The sequence below is a fragment of the Idiotropiscis lumnitzeri genome, chromosome 14 (assembly GCF_059441095.1).
Source record: "Idiotropiscis lumnitzeri isolate Australia: NSW breed Sydney's pygmy pipehorse chromosome 14, RoL_Ilum_1.0, whole genome shotgun sequence".
NCBI lineage: Eukaryota > Metazoa > Chordata > Actinopteri > Syngnathiformes > Syngnathidae > Idiotropiscis > Idiotropiscis lumnitzeri.
In genome coordinates, this window is record NC_142404.1 from 12625514 (window position 1) to 12642657 (window position 17144).

Here is a 17144-nt window from a genome sequence, read left to right on the forward strand (position 1 = left end):
AAAATACAAAATGAACTGTTTATCTGTGGGCAGGATTACCCACAAAAAAAGTTTTGGGATAAGGAAGAAGCATTTAAGTCGCGTGGCAGATTTGGATCAGTGCAACACGGCACGCCACATTAGGTTTCACAGCGCTTAAAATAAAATCAGTCACGAGCTGATTGTTTTTTTTTTTTAAAGCAAAATGCAGTGAGGGGGAGGGCTGGTTGTAATAAAATGCCAAATGTTCTGACTCAGACCCCAAAGGGCATGACGGTGGGCACAAATCCCCCAGAGAATAAAAACTTCCACTGTAAGCCTCAATGGCCGAATGATCTTTTGTCCTACTGGGTGACTGAATCATACTGTAGTGTGGATTGTCCTCAGTTTGTTCCAGTTGCACGTTGAAGGCATATGAGAGATGAGAGACAGCAGGTGGGGCATAGACCACTTAGCAGTCTACCGGAAAAATTCTGTTGCCGACGTCCCACCAAAGACACACGTGGGCATATCGATTTTGGTGATGTTAGTATTCAAAATGACTGCCAGTTTTATTTTATTAAGAACAACAAGCATGAAGTGAACTTGCTTGTGAAATTGTGGCTATCTGGATGCCATAGGTCCATTAAGGTCGATTTAAAAAAAAAATTGCATCACGAGTTTCACATGAATCTGTCATCTCGTCTTGCTGCTGCAGAGTCGTATTTTAAACTCGTTCAAATCAGACCAGCGTATACTGTAAGAGTTGTGCTGATGAGCAGCAGTGTAACATAATTTCTTTCTGGAGCTGTATTGCTACTCTGACTCATCACCCTCTGCTAAATATATTTCACATGCACACACATGCGCACGCAGAAACACACACACACATGCCGAGGTTGAGCATGAGTCATGCCCATCTAAGCGTGCCTTTGTTTGGCGTTTCACTGCTATAAAAAAATGGTAAAAATCTGAACGACTTCAGAATTCCTGATTCAATCTTTTAAACCCATTTGTGAATGCGATTCAGAACAAGAAAAAGAAGCAATCTTTCAAAGAAGAAAGGAAGTGATAAGATCATAGCAGATGGCACAGCCCTGATTTCTGTAACACAATTGAGACAGAAACAATCAAAAAAATGCAATGAAATGTGAGACTAATTTCTCTCAACAAATGCTAAAGGGCAGCTGTTGGGGGACACCACTAAAGGGACTCTAAAAAGGGACTCTCAATGTAGAACATTGTGCCTTTGTCACTTGCTGTAAGACTGCAGACAAACACTACAAAGAACACCGTAAGAAGAGTAATGAAAAGATGCTTCAATATTTAAAAAAATAAAAAAGATAAAAATCAGCCCCATAATTACAGGAAAAAAATATGGGTTTAAGGGGGGATGAATGGTAATTGCCAACTCAACTATTTTGTGGGAGGCTATCAAATTATCCCACAGTATATTTTTCAGCAACAGGAATTCCTGGAGCCAGTTCAGGTGGATTTGCATCAACAATATCTATCATTTGATCCCCCAAATTAGTAGTTCTTTGTCTGGGGGGTAAATGACTAATATTTTTTTTTAGATTAAAACAAAAGACCAAATTGCATAAGACCAAAGACTAAACCGGGTGAAGTGAAATATGGTTTATTAATGTTGTTTTACCACATAAATGCTGCATAATAACCATTTTATACCTATATGCACGCGTTAGTAGATGTCTGTGTTTATGTGTTATGAGAATTTGCGCAGGCTGTGTCTATATCTTGTGAGAATTTGCACAGGCTGCATCTATGTGTTATGAGAATTTGCACAGGCTACATCTATGTGTTATGAGAATTTGCACAGGTTGTATCTACATGTTATGAGAACGGGAATAATTGGAAAGAATTCGTACAGGGCCTAAGCACCAGGAATGTCTGACTCATGTGAAAAGGTACAGTCGATAACGAAAAGGGAGTGAGGATTGGCAGAGGCCAAAGTTGTGCGAAGGGCCATGCGAACCATCAAAGCGCACTCGAACGGGAGGGGTTGGGATGAAATATTGGCTATAAGAATGTGACGGAGGCAAAACGAAAGTAGAGTCGGCTGAGGGTTTTACGCGCGGACGCCCAGCATCGTATTTTTTGCTCGCATTACTGAGGACGCCGGGGCTCTCCGTCCTTCCAGCACACGGTAATGAGATTTATGTCTTGCATGTAATCTATGAGCTGAAATACAATTGTTGCTTGCTTGCTTGCTTGTACACTTTATACTGTGGGTTAAATAAAATGTGCCGCTTGTTTAACGCAGTGAAGTGTTTGTTGTCCATGTAAGTCGCCGACGATCCGCGATCCTGAAGTTAATAATAAGTCATAGCAATTGATCTGAGTTGTGACTATTATATTATTTGATACTGTAATTGATTGTAAGCAGTGTCTACTCAAGGGCTCACGCTTGTCTGATTGGACATAACAGACAGCTTAACCCATTGTAGCCTGACGATTGGGCATCAGTCTCGCTACTAGTCACTCTTATTGATGCTGTAATTGATCATAAGCAGTATCAGAATTGTTTCAAAACATTTTTGGCGTTGTCGGCAGGATCTCGGGAAAACTGCGACTTGGACATGGCTTGTTGTTTGAGTAAGAGTAAAACTTTGGATGAACCCGAGGGGGGTTTTGCTGACTGCGTCTCGGGAGTGCCGGGGTGGGACAGTCGTGCTGACTGCGTCTCGGGAGTGCCGGGGTGGGACAGTCGTGCTGACTGCGTCTCGGGAGTGCCGGGGTGGGACAGTCGTGAGTTTAGAGGACCCGAAGGGGGGTTTGCTGACTGCGTCTCGGGAGTGCCGGGGTGGGACAGTCGTGCTGACTGCGTCTCGGGAGTGCCGGGGTGGGACAGTCGTGCTGACTGCGTCTCGGGAGTGCCGGGGTGGGACAGTCGTGAGTTTAGAGGACCCGAAGGGGGGTTTGTTGACTGCGTCTCGGGAGTACCGGGGTGGGACAGTCGTGCTGACTGCGTCTCGGGAGTGCCGGGGTGGGACAGTCGTGCTGACTGCGTCTCGGGAGTGCCGGGGTGGGACAGTCGTGCTGACTGCGTCTCGGGAGTGCCGGGGTGGGACAGTCGTGAGTTTAGAGGACCCGAAGGGGGGTTTGTTGACTGCGTCTCGGGAGTGCCGGGGTGGGACAGTCGTGCTGACTGCGTCTCGGGAGTGCCGGGGTGGGACAGTCGTGCTGACTGCGTCTCGGGAGTGCCGGGGTGGGACAGTCGTGAGTTTAGAGGACCCGAAGGGGGGTTTGTTGACTGCGTCTCGGGAGTGCCGGGGTGGGACAGTCATGAGTTTAGAGAAATTGGGAAATTGTTGACGCGGAATGGGGGACGCCCTGGTCCGTGGGTTAACATGCCAGTGGGGGCCAGCCCGACGTCAGTTAAGGATTTACTGACTCAGGTGGTGGTCTGTAAAAGAGCGCCTTTGGGGGGTGTGCGGAAGATGATGTGGATTTGTGCAGAAGCATGGCGGGAGAAGAATAAGGCGTTAGACGCTGCTCTCCTCGCTGGTGCGCGTAAAGATCAAGAAATTCTAATGCAGAACAATAAGATCGAAGAACTAGAGAAGGAAATATCTAGATTAAATTCTGTGTTGGAAAAAACAATTGTGCATATTTCCAAGAAAGCACGAGCTAACCAGCGGAAAACTGATCGCCGCGTTGAAACGCAACAAATACGGGCGTTTACGAGAGATCTTGCGGGCGAATGGGAGCCGGAGGGCTGGGAAGGAGATATATGGGGGGATGGTGACGTTGAAGTAACAGCCCCTGCCACCGGGCAGTCCCTCTATCCAAAATTATCACATTTGCAAATAAAACCGATAGCACGCAGGCGTGAAGAGCAAAATGTGGTATTGCCTATTGTGGATGTCGAGCGGGATGCTAATGGGGTTGTCGTAGTGGACGCTGAAGGAAACCCCATTGTGCGGAGACAGGAGTTTCCTCAACCCGCACCGCGAGTAACTGTAACTAAGGAAGATTATTCACAGGACGAAATCACACAAATTTCCACCAAATATAAACAGCGTGGTGGGGAGCCCACTGACTCATGGATCAGACGTCTGTACGAGGAAGGTGCAGATGCAATTGGGCTGGATCAGGGGGACAGACGCGCTATGTGGAGAGCGTTAATAGACGTGGGAGTCCCTCATTCGGAGATTGATGGACAATCAAACGAGTTTTTGATGGCCAGGTGCAGACAAAGAGGACTTAAAGTTAATTGTTTGCGCTTTGAAGAACGATCCGGTCATTCTGAACTTGCAGAATTGGCAGGAATGCTTAAAGATATGATGAAACCAGCTGTGCCCTCTGCCCCTCCCGTGGAGGGGAACAGAGAGGAATGTTTGGAAAGCAGCAGTGAGGATGAAAGGTATGTTGCAGCCGTTCGAAAAGGAAAGAAAGAGAGAGGAAAAAACAAAGGCACGAGGTCTCAAGTCTTTGATCTCTTAGGATAGGATGAAGGTCAAGCCTTTGTTGCCAGCCAGTCAAAATTGTCAGAACGATGGAGTGTCGGTGATATTCGACCCCATGTAAAGCTAGCAATTTATTGGAATAATTCGGTTCAATGTGTTTTGGCACTGGTTGACACAGGGGCGGAGGCCTCGTTGATTCAAGGAAATCCCAACAAAATGAAGGGCACCCTAGTCCCGGTACAAAGAATAGGGGGGCAAATTATAAATGGAAAGGCAGTAACTTTGCCTTTGAAAATTGGACACATGCCAATTCGGAAATATGAAGTGGTGGTTACACCCATCGCAGAATGGATAATTGGAATGGACATACTGGCTGGAATGACCTTGCACCTGAAAGGGCAGTAAAATCGCCCAGTTGGTAATAAAACCGTGCAATATGACAACAGTTCAGGAAATTCCTAAACCAGTGATAAGATCTGGACGAGGCTCAGGGGGCTTTGGCTCAACCGACAGGGCCGGAGCTAAGGTTTGGGTAAAACAAAACTCAGGGCCCCCCCGGGCTGCTGAGATAATTGCACAAGGAGACGACGCTACAGTGAGCGTCTTATTTGAAGGAGAAGAAAAATGTGTTATTTACGTGAAAACTAATCTGTGCCTTTCAATTGTAGGAACTAACTGTGTTCATTACAGCCGGTGTGAATGACGTGGTGGGAGTTGCTTGTGGGACGGGCCGGCAACGGATCAAGACGCCATGGCCGTCATCGAAGTCCGGCACGGTGGTGGTGTCGGCTGCTTGGTCATCCTCTTCCTTGACCTTGGTGCCATGGTCCAACTCTCCTGGGAGCAAACGACCGGACGCCTTCTGTACCCCCGAATGCAGGGCCCGCTGTCATGGAATCTGACCGGCAGTGAGAGGGTCAAGGGGGTCAACGTGACCCAGGATGGAGTGACGTGTCCGGGGGGCGGGCTGTGTGCGGTGGCCAACCTCACCGCTGATGCAGTATTCTGGAGTCCTGGAAAAGAATCAACCCAATGGCTGTTTCGTAACGGAACTAGAATCTGGATCAAGTCCAGGGTGGAGCTGTGCGCAGTGAAACCAGGTACGATGGAAGGAGATGTCAAGAGCTTTTGGTTCAGAGCAGAGTGTGATCCGACCCGTCAAGGAAAGAACTGGACCAAATGACTCATCCCAGAGAAGGGGAGAGGCGTTAGTAAAGCGACCCCCCCCCCCCACACACACATTACAAACACCCAGCTGGTACCTATAATTGATACATGTACACCCTTGGCACAATCAGCAATAACTACGAAAATGTATTGTATTTCCTGTTTTTCCCACGTGTGTTCGAAAGAAGAGAGAGTGTTAACACGACACCTTATTGGGGGGAACCGGAACGTTATTGGGGGTATCTAACACCATTGATAATGAAGTGACACGCTATAAATTAGCTGGGACCGGACAGGGAACTCATGATGCCCTACTAAAAGTAGGAATGTGGCTTCCTAATTCAACAGTGGGACAAAACGAAAATGCTAAACTGTGGCAAAATGTATTTAAATGGGAATTAAATATGTGGAACGCCACTAGTGAAGTGTTAACCAATGTAACTAAACAGCTAAACTGGACCACATGTAGCATACAAAACCTACATGCGCAGACGCAAAAAGAGCGTTTCGTACGAGTAATGACTACAGGAAATTACCAGGAGTGGCGTAGTGTCTGGAATATATCCTCTGAGTTGTGGTGAACCCAAACACAAACCAGACCTTTAATACCGATCTTTGCGAAAACACTGATAAAGGACTAGCTTGTAAATTGCATCATGAATTTGTTAATCCTTGCTTAACCAACGTAAACTTCACCTTGTGCGATTGGTCGAGGGAACCTAGTAGGGACATTTTGTGGCAGGTGGGGCCGCATACCTCAGTGGGGAAACGGGACGTATTGGTTGACAAATTACACAGTTGCTAGCCGGTTTACGGCTGTACAATGGGTAGTGCTACGCACACCATGGCAAATCTCTTTGGAGCGTTTCAAATGCGCATTGGAACGATCCACTGAGGTAAAGAAATTGATAAAGTCACATGCGTCCAATGTTTCCCAACTGATGGTATCGACATTGCATGCTGCTAAAATCATTCAGCAACAGTCTGCTCATCATTGGTGGGACATATTTTCAGGCTTGTCACAAACTGCTAGGGCAACGTTGCTTCCACCAATGATTTTGGTTTTAATAGCTATCGCTTTGACTACGCTATGCAATATTGGAATTTGTGTTTATGTTCGACGAATTCGATTAGAAGTAGAAAAAGAAATATATCATTGCATGGAACCATGAGAATAAAAATTGAAACTGTCAATTCTTGGTATAACCGTTATGTGTGTGAACTAACTTTAAATTTAGAAGAAGAAGGGCATATCTTTGAATATGTCCGCCGGATTGGAAATGAATATACCAGGCGAGAAATCCATTGTACCACGCACATAGACATGTTGACTCATGTGGTGGTAAATGTTTTACAGGATCATTGGTTTTGCTTTGCTCACTCATATAATGTACCATGGTTTCAGTGGATATTGGATAATTGGGAACAACACGTTAACGGGTTAATAAATTTGTGGAACCTGTTTGCATCAATTGGTGGTAAAACACCAGGAGTGGAATGAAGTGAAATATGGTTTATTAATGTTGTTTTACCACATAAATGCTGCATAATAACCATTTTATACCTATATGCACGCGTTAGTAGATGTCTGTGTTTATGTGTTATGAGAATTTGCGCAGGCTGTGTCTATATCTTGTGAGAATTTGCACAGGCTGCATCTATGTGTTATGAGAATTTGCACAGGCTACATCTATGTGTTATGAGAATTTGCACAGGTTGTATCTACATGTTATGAGAACGGGAATAATTGGAAAGAATTCGTACAGGGCCTAAGCACCAGGAATGTCTGACTCATGTGAAAAGGTACAGTCGATAACGAAAAGGGAGTGAGGATTGGCAGAGGCCAAAGTTGTGCGAAGGGCCATGCGAACCATCAAAGCGCACTCGAACGGGAGGGGTTGGGATGAAATATTGGCTATAAGAATGTGACGGAGGCAAAACGAAAGTAGAGTCGGCTGAGGGTTTTACGCGCGGACGCCCAGCATCGTATTTTTTGCTCGCATTACTGAGGACGCCGGGGCTCTCCGTCCTTCCAGCACACGGTAATGAGATTTATGTCTTGCATGTAATCTATGAGCTGAAATACAATTGTTGCTTGCTTGCTTGCTTGTACACTTTATACTGTGGGTTAAATAAAATGTGCCGCTTGTTTAACGCAGTGAAGTGTTTGTTGTCCATGTAAGTCGCCGACGATCCGCGATCCTGAAGTTAATAATAAGTCATAGCAATTGATCTGAGTTGTGACTATTATATTATTTGATACTGTAATTGATTGTAAGCAGTGTCTACTCAAGGGCTCACGCTTGTCTGATTGGACATAACAGACAGCTTAACCCATTGTAGCCTGACGATTGGGCATCAGTCTCGCTACTAGTCACTCTTATTGATGCTGTAATTGATCATAAGCAGTATCAGAATTGTTTCAAAACACCGGGTAAGAGAAGTTGGCAGGAATGGCCCTCAGCAATAAGAACTGCCCAGTATGAATAAATCAAAGGAATTCGATTTTTTTCGAACAAAGCACTGTTCGTTATCCACACGCTTGTACAGTTGGCAGGTTGTCTGCTCTTGGCCACGGAGTACAACAGAGTAGAACCACGATTCTTGCTGAGGGGAGGGGGGGGGGGCTACAAAGAGTACCGGTAATTGAATCTGTTGCCTTGCCGATCACGCTTCACATTCACAGTCATCCCGCAGCATCGTGCATAAACGAACCATGATTTTCTTTCAGCTGTGATGTCTGTTTATAATTGTCTTGGTGTGTATCAAGCAAGAATATGGTCAGTTACACACTAATTAAGGGTGCTTGTGTTATAAACAACAACCAAGCATTAGCACTGCTACATTCTTCCTCTATTGCCATTGTCGCAACAGGTCAGGTAAGTTTGGGAGCACGCACAAGTGTCAATCTTGCCTAAAGGGTAGAGAATTGTACGTAGTGAGCACCCACCCATTCATTTTATATCACACCTATCCTGTTGAGGGCATCCACCCCACCTGACGCAGGGCAAAAGGCAGATCACCCACAAGACTCGTTGCCATTCCACAGACATTTCACATTCACATCCATACTGTCAAGCAAAAGAGCATAATCTTCATTCAAGGTGAATTGCGTGTGTCCAGGTCTCACACTCATAAAGCAATAATGGAAGAAACACAATTCGAAAGACTTGAAACTTCAGATGTGGATATTAATATGGCATGCCAAACAATCCAGTTTAGCGGCTTTATTACTCCCCATGTCTGCTTACCACATGATCACAGTCACTAGAAGAAGAATGCCAATGCCAAGGGAAATAAATCTCTCCACGACAGCACGACTTGCTATACCCCAACTTTCTTCCATTTAAAATGCAAAAGTACAGTTTACTGTATCACTATTCACAAAATATTTACACATCATAACCCATTTAGGCGTCTGTGACAGGCTGCTGTCACATATGATCTATACCTGAGGATTTTCCAAAGACAATTGATTACAAAAAATTGCAAGATCATCCAAGGTCACAGGTGAGTGTTTGCGTCTGGCATTCATAAAATAAGAATGGTTGTACCAGGATTCTGACTTAATTTGACTTGGACCATTATCCGTTGACATAAATGTATAGCACACCAAACACTCGAGTTTAGTGGCTCAACGACACCCCAGCTACAGCCCAGAAGTGAGATGACCTTATGATCACAGTCACCAGAAGAAAGAATGTTGCTGCTAAGGTAAGTAAACTAAGTGTGTGCACGTGTGTTTGTATCACTCACCATGGGAAATAGTTGATCCGTACCCTGTTCTTATAAATGACAACGCCGGCAGACATCACCCCAATGAGTATCTCTGTGTTACTCTGATCCTGAAACAAGATGAACCAGAGCAGGTGAGTTGAGGGAGGAGGGTCGAACCGAAAAAAAGACAAATACTGAGTAGGATTGCAGATGAGAGAAAATGAATTTTTGAGACTGGGTCCCTCACTGTTTTACTGCAACACTGTGCTGGTGGAAACAGAGCCGCTTCTGTGTGCATACACCTGACTAAAAACGAGCAGATGCTCGTAAGAGAAAACACAGTATGACACCAACTGCGTGGGTTCAGGTTTAGGAACCCTGAGTTCTATTCCAACAAGTATCGTCTCTTCTATGAAAAAATGGGGGAAAAAAAGGAGGCCTTTTATCTTGCTACTGGACAACCTAACCACAACTTCAAGGCTGTGTCATGATAGTCCATTTGACAGTATTTTATCCTTGGAGTCAAACAAGTAGGACTTGATCTATCACAACAGCATGCAGGCAAAGTTATCTTGTTCTGATCTTTAGGAAGTAACGGAGCACAAGGTGCAGACACATTGTACAGTGACTGTCTCACAGGCCATATGCCGTTTGCTTGGGAGGGGAGTGGGGGAACCAAGATAAACAGAAAAACAAGCACACACGCAGGCATTAGCAGATCAAACTTTACTTACTCTTGCATAGTGCAGCTCTACCCCGTAGAGCTCGAGCGTGCGTGCTGTGTTCAGATAATTAAACTCCGACTGGGCAGGAGATAGACCACTGGGAGAGAGAAGGGGGAGACAAAGAGTCGAGTAAAAATACAGGCAAGGATCAGTGATGGAAGAGCAAGGGGGGAGGCACGGTGACATTGTAGGAAGGATAAGTGTGTGCGCGTGTGTGTGTTAATGAACAAGACATATGGTGAACGAGAGGAAGAGCCAGAGGAAAACGAAACAAAAAAGTAGCCAGTGGGAGAGTGTAATGGCTTAGGGACTGTCACATAAAGCGGTGTGTGTGCACATATGCAGTACACAAACTGATGGTAGAATTAATGAATACACGGCAACGAATGGTCTCGTAGATTGAATAACCCATTGCAATATGGAAAAGGAGAAGAAAAGACATATTACGACACTTGAGCTGAAGGTGTATTTTCAAGGACTAAAATCAAAATTCCTCTCCTCTCCTCCGCATTTACCTGTGCTGCTGGTGGTGTTTGGCGACCTCTTTATGGAAATCTTGAGGTGGGTTGGGGATGAAGCAATACTCTGACAGATAGCCCAGAGGATGCTCAGTCTCATTGTAATCCCCCAATTCCGCTACAACACAGAGGGCAACATGGATCCAATGTCAATTTATCAGCAGAGATTTGCACATTTTTTTTATGAATGGTATATAACGTCATCATCCAATGAAAACATGCAAGTTGTTTTCCTTAGGCAACAGTCATAACATCTGGCACATTAAAGTCACTGTTCTTAGATTCCTCACATTTTTTATATTTAAATCAACTCTACATAGTTCAAGTCACAATTATGGACATGGATTTTTTTTTTTTATAAATCAGGCATCAAATTAAAAATATTTCATTTAGCACAAATAATTGCAAACATTTTTTTCTTGGTCCTGCATGAGTAATTTTACCAATTTTAACGATGCTGACTGTTCAAGGACCGCGGGTTTCGTACCTCTGCTAGGTATAATGTCGTGAAAAAAATGTTATCCAACAACAAAGCAATCAAAACTACTTGATTTAGATGTAAATCAGAATATAATAAGAATACAAGTGTCCATTTTCCAGGAAGAGAAATGTCAGGGGGAAAATGGTTCCCTTGTCTCCCTCTTTCATAGCCATCGGCGGAAGGCGGCGCGGATCAAATTCCCAAAGCCATTAGCTCGATAGCTCGCACTTGACGTTCAAAAGCATCAATTCGTTCAAGTAGTCCCTGGACTAACCTACGAGTCTGCTGCCTAAGCATATTGACAAATAAATCCATTGCAGCCCACCCGCTTATTGATGCGCACATAACTCCAGGGAGAAATCCATGTACAGTCGATGGCTGAAGTCTTGGAACAGTGTTGGTTGCAGTTATTACTTTAACACGGTTCAGTTCAGCCAACATCAGCTCAGGCTTTCAATAATGAGCAACAAAGCGTAAACAAGCTGTTAAGCTCTCCATTTCAGATGATGGATTTATACGTGCAGATGGTAATTTAGTGCCTGCTTCACCTTTGACACAAATCCCAACAATAGGTTGACTCCCACGCCATTGTCAAAAATCACATCACAAATGCTTCATTTGGTGCACACAATCTATTCAGTCGGTGTTCTTATTAGCAGTCGTGAAAGACTAAAAAAGACACTGTGCAAAGGGGAGGTCCACTTCATGCTCAGTATGTGATCATTAAATGCTCACTTTAGAAAAATATGTTCAAACCAATCAAAAAGCACACATTTTGCTGTTTGCATGTACAGTGTCTTTGCATGTTATTTAAAAAAAAAAAATTGTGAGAGCTCAACCAATATGTATCTCTAACAGCATAACATCTACTTCCGATAAATGAGGTTCATTGGAAAATCTCAACTTTTGTTGGTGAAATAGTGACAAATGTGCCCTGCTTTTACAGTATGATGAGGATTTCCGATACAATTCCCTAAATTGTAAACAAGCGTTTGAGAATGAGGCTTTAATGCGGGATTTAGTTTGATCACTACTGGCACATGGACCGAGTGTGCTGAATTAGCAGCATATGCAGCTGCTTGCGGCCCTTTTCTTCCCAAAGCAAACATTTATCTGCATAATCTGGCTGGCACAGAGTGTAGTGAGAATTGAGCCACAGAGTGTGTTTGGGTTGTTCCGTGTAAAAAGCGGTAGTGTCACGATGTCGGCGCAATAGGCCAAATCTCCTTCCTGACCTATATAGTGTGCAAGCCCACAAAATCAGAGCATGTGGGGAGGGGGGGGGGAGGGGGCTATGAACCACAAGCAGATGAGCACAAACCAACTGATAGTTTCCTGTGCTACTACGCATCACATAAACAGCTGGCTGATAAACAACCTGCAGTAAAGAGCAATTAAGATTCCCTGCGAAAGGTGTTGTGCAATAAATGGGAGGGGGTGATATTGCCGAGACCTGAAAAGGTATATTGGCAAATAAAAAGCTGCAGAAAAAAATATGTATGAATTGCAAGCTTTAGTTATTCATTTGTGGATATTGGTTAATCAAGCAAAATGAATGCGCCATTAATTAGTAATAAAATGTATATCCATATCTACTTGAATCTCGTTCAATGCATGTACAGACGTTGACCTGTACCGGCCTGCAGAAAATTGAAGTAGCATATAAATATTAACTGAGGTTGTTACTCAACAGACCGAGATGCCTACTGTGAATGTTTGAAAGTGCACCAGTCAATACTTAATATGTTTCTCTAAGAAATTTAATTATACATGTATATGGCGGATTAATGACTGTAGAATGAAATCTTTGTCTTTTCCAAGTATAAAACAAGGCCAGGATTTACAATAAATTGGTTTATCATCCACTTGAAAATGTTTTTTTTAAATAAATGGGCAAATTTCACTATCAAGAGGCTTTGATGTCCAGTTAATTTATAATAAAATTTTAAAAAATGTGGAAGCCTGACCAATATATGGCTTGTATTGATGTATCGTTAGTATCTTTTTATTGCTGCTATTTCTTTATATTGTGTGTCCCATGCGCTGTGCTTGGATGCTAAATAAAGCAGCTACAGTAAAATTTTGTGGATAACTCATACATAAGAGCAAAATGTTGGTAATGGCCATACAGAAAATAGTGAACTAAATTGTAAAATTTTAATACAAAGAGTCCCGACAATGGTGTTAGTAAGCAGTTCCCCCATGCTAAATGTTAGATATTAAATATCAAATATGTCAACAGTGGGGTTGGTCAGCTAATCAACTTCATTGAACACCAAAAATTACAATATTGAAGGGGAGTCAGATTTTTTTTAAAAAATGCACAATTTCATTACAGAATAAGCATAAATATCATCAGTTCTCCCACTCATTTTGATTGAGGTAAATTTGCATCAGTGAGGATTTCAAAACTGCGCTCTCCAACATGCTGCATATTCATGTGCAGTGCCATTAATAACAGACCGCATCTTAATTGAATAGTAATGGCTTGTGAGCAGCAGCCATAAGGGCACTAGACCAACCACAGCCATTACTTTTTACAGTGTGTGTACATAAAGAGAGGTTTAATGAATTGGATTTCAATCATAATGAAAAGTGAGTGTATCATGGGAGCACTACTTACATTGAACAGCATAGGAAGCCAAGAGTGCAGCTGTGTTGTGAGGACAGGGCAATCTGGAGGCCGAAAGAGAACACGCACACAAGCGTACACGTAAACACACTCATTCGCACACTGTACACAGCCAGACCTTCTCTTTGGAGGCAATAAAAAACAATAATCACAGTACACAATGTGCACAATAACAAGAAGCATAAGGATCAGCTTCTGATCAAAGCCATCAAACTCACCTTCCAGTTAATATGTCCTGCTTGATCTGAAGAAAATATTGGTACCTGAAAAGAAAAAGACAACTTCATGACTGATTGAACAGCATTATGGCTCCGACCGGGAAGACACCTGTAAGTTTCATCACATTCTCATCACCACAAGAATACCTACGATAACCCTTACAATACAATACGCAGCAATTTGATCGGACAAGAAGTGTTCAAAGTGATGACGTATAGTACAAAAGCACTGGGACTTTTTGTTATTTCAGCAATGACAGCACATTATCATTCCCTCTCACGTGATTGCTTAATTGTTATGAGTTATATCAATTTCTGGGTAGAAATGCATGAATCAAGGACTTCCAGGGCCAGATTCGTTTGCGCACGAGGCTGCGAATGGCACACAATGACCTAGTTTGCACAGCGTCACACGGCAGAGGTATGCCTTGTTTTCATGGTCGAGATGTGGTTTTCATGCAACTATAGAATAGTTATGGCTTTACCACTGTGTTAGTATAAGTCGTTGATTCACATTAGAGTACCTGCTAGTGCTGCACGATAAATCGAAATCAAATCGGCATCGAGGTTTGACGCAAAGCAATTATCAGTGAGGTTTTGTATTGTTTTTCTTCTCTCCCCCGGTGAGTGACAGATGAATTATCCAACCAGAATTGTCGATGCTCGGGTCTTAATGGCGCTGGCCAATCAGTGTTGTTGGCTAACACGTGTTAGTCTGTGCACAGGTGCCTACAGTCAGCGCAGCCCGACAATAACACACTCCACGTGCAAGTCGTGTTTTTCCGGTGATTGCCGTGTACCGAAGTGGATGTAATGGAAGTAAGAGGGAGAAGCTCGTGCTAAAGAAGGGCGGTATGTCTATTATTTGGACGCGCGGTGGATTCGACAAAAATGAATTTGTGTATCAGCGTAACAATTGAATAAAACAATAAAAGGCCTTACCGTGTGTATTCTTCCTGAAGTTTACTCGGATCTGTCACAAAAAATTTGACTCTGAAGCTCAAGTTGTGGGGGGAACCTCCTGCGGGGGAACATGAAAAAAGGGTTGAAGGAGAGCAGAGCTTAATGACTAAAAGAGATGGTGTAATTCAGTTGACTGATTTAACCTAACAGCGAAATACAAGACAGTGGGTAGAATATGGATAGGGCAGGGTTCAATTACCACATCGCAATGCAATAATCTTCAGTGTACGTTCCAAGTCGGACAATGAAAAGTAAAAGCCAATATTGCCTGTGTTGGGCGGAATCCTCACATCCCTCCCATCACTCTTCAGGTAATCCCAGAAACAGTATATTTCTCTAACACATCATTCAGAAATAGCCACACAGCTGCTAGTACCTACTTTTTACAATTGGAAATGTCGAAATAGTAAAAGTGCCTTTGTCGTGACTAGGTTGGCAAATGTGACATTACGTATAATACATTCCATATCGCTGTCTCCCAATAATGATGATAAAAGATGACAAACAAGGTAAATGCATAAAACAAGCACGCATACAGATGATGTGCTGTATCAAATAAAACACTCCTTGATGAGACAATAAAAAAAAAAAAACACAGTTGAAATAAAGTTCAAGCAGTGCTGCAGGACCGCAGATCTCAAATAGTATTAAATCAAAAGCGATTGTGCTTGATTGTTTCTGAGCTTGACGTTACAAAATCTAAATTACTCACGAGCAAATATAAGAGCAGAGTTGAAATGGAGTTTAATCATCGCTTAAGGCAGATTTAACATTTGAAAACGCAGATCATGTGGACTGGGTAATTTTGCTGGAGGTGGAGAGCAGATTTGAAGCAATCGCTCGCTAAAGTCAGACTACAGATTACGGCTTCAACCAGCTGATGAATTCTGAATTTGGGGCCAATATGGGAGAACTTGGCATGAGTGACTGCTGGAAAACGGTCCGATGGTGCTTGGTTAAAGTGCGATGTTGGTGGATTTCACCTACTTTTTAACTGCTTCCTGATGGGCTTGTTGGGATCCAGCCAGCGCTGTAAAATATTGATTGAGAGACACTTAGAGACACCATAACGCTTCCACAGCATGACTACATCACCTAAATTATTCACCGCTGGCCACACACACGCACACACATACACAGACAGAGCTATCAGAAATATGCAAACAATGTGTGCAACGATAGAAACAAACTTGCATATTGCATAAATATAATGGTTTGGATGAACATAAGGTAGGTGTGTGAATGGATGGAAACAACTTTACTAATTCATGTGGCAAGTATCTCTGATGAACCAAAATCGATTGAACAAGTAATCGTAAAAACTGGTAGATAAAAAGAAATATGTAAAGTAAAAGTAGCATATATGATCAGCACAAATATATTTAAAAAGTATGTTTGCATTATAACTACTCAGCCAACTACCATTGATTCATAGAATGAAAAAAATGCATGAAAAAAAGTAGCACATGATTGAAATGTGTTTAACTAAAACACACAAAGGTCCAAGCGATGCAGTCTCACTTCAAAAACAGCAATTATTAGTTGTTTTGTTTTGAGTGCAATTATTATCTCTGGCCTAATATTCAAAACTGAGAATACAAAGAGAAGGAGTGTCATTTAGAATTTTGAAAGCAATATCCCATGAAACAAAAGACCTCTGAGTTTAACACTGTCTGAATTTCAGGAAAAATACCGGCCAACTAAACCACACACCTGTTTATATACAAACACAGTCCTGAATTATCCAAACATGATACTGACCGGAACATCCGAAGAGTCATCGGCCAAGTGCAGGCCAAAGTAGTCTCTTTCGGTCAGCTCCAGGTGCTTGAAGATGATGTCCTGCAAGATCTGCCCATGATCAGACTTCTGCACAAAGGGACACAACACAGAAAATATGTTAAAATCTCAAAAGTTGTTTGTAGAAATGGGACACGTTATCGCCTCTAAAAAAGGCACGCAGTCCTTTGCAGATCTCTGAGGTATGCCCTTGTCTGTTGCTGTTACCGAACTCCTCGAGTAAAACATCACAAGAGAGTTGGGGTGGCAACAGAGACGAGGGAGGAACTAATTAAATCATATCTAAGTCAGAGGAACTTCACTGCAAGTGCCATGTTGTATCAAACTACGGAACTGGAAAGAGCATTTTGCCTCCATACTTGTCTGGGATATTTAAGTTCACGGATATAAAGTCATTCATCAACAATTAGCAAGATCAAATGTACAAGGAAGGAAGCTCTGCCTGAGGGATACTGTAGTATAGTAAATGTAGCGCAGGTAATGGTTAAGTGATGCATACAGTAAAAATTGCAGTTAATTGCAATGAGCTTTGAAA

General features: G+C 43.0%; 1 protein-coding gene and 1 pseudogene across 2 annotated transcripts in view; one reads left to right on the plus strand and one right to left on the minus strand.

Annotated features, from left to right (window-relative positions):
- Window positions 1-17144, minus strand: part of ptpn4a (protein tyrosine phosphatase non-receptor type 4a) — a 54655-nt gene that overhangs the window by 14676 nt on the left and 22835 nt on the right. For both annotated transcript variants that reach the window (XM_088315046.1, XM_088315045.1), the window contains 8 exons: window positions 16571-16678; window positions 15797-15839; window positions 14789-14867; window positions 13847-13891; window positions 13620-13672; window positions 10513-10633; window positions 10007-10094; window positions 9312-9400 (listed from right to left, as the gene is read on the minus strand). In XM_088315046.1, the coding sequence (XP_088171172.1) occupies window positions 9312-9400; window positions 10007-10094; window positions 10513-10633; window positions 13620-13672; window positions 13847-13891; window positions 14789-14867; window positions 15797-15839; window positions 16571-16678 (626 nt within the window). The remainder of the gene's footprint in view (window positions 1-9311; window positions 9401-10006; window positions 10095-10512; window positions 10634-13619; window positions 13673-13846; window positions 13892-14788; window positions 14868-15796; window positions 15840-16570; window positions 16679-17144) is intronic.
- Window positions 1590-7967, plus strand: LOC148323530 (uncharacterized; annotated as a pseudogene).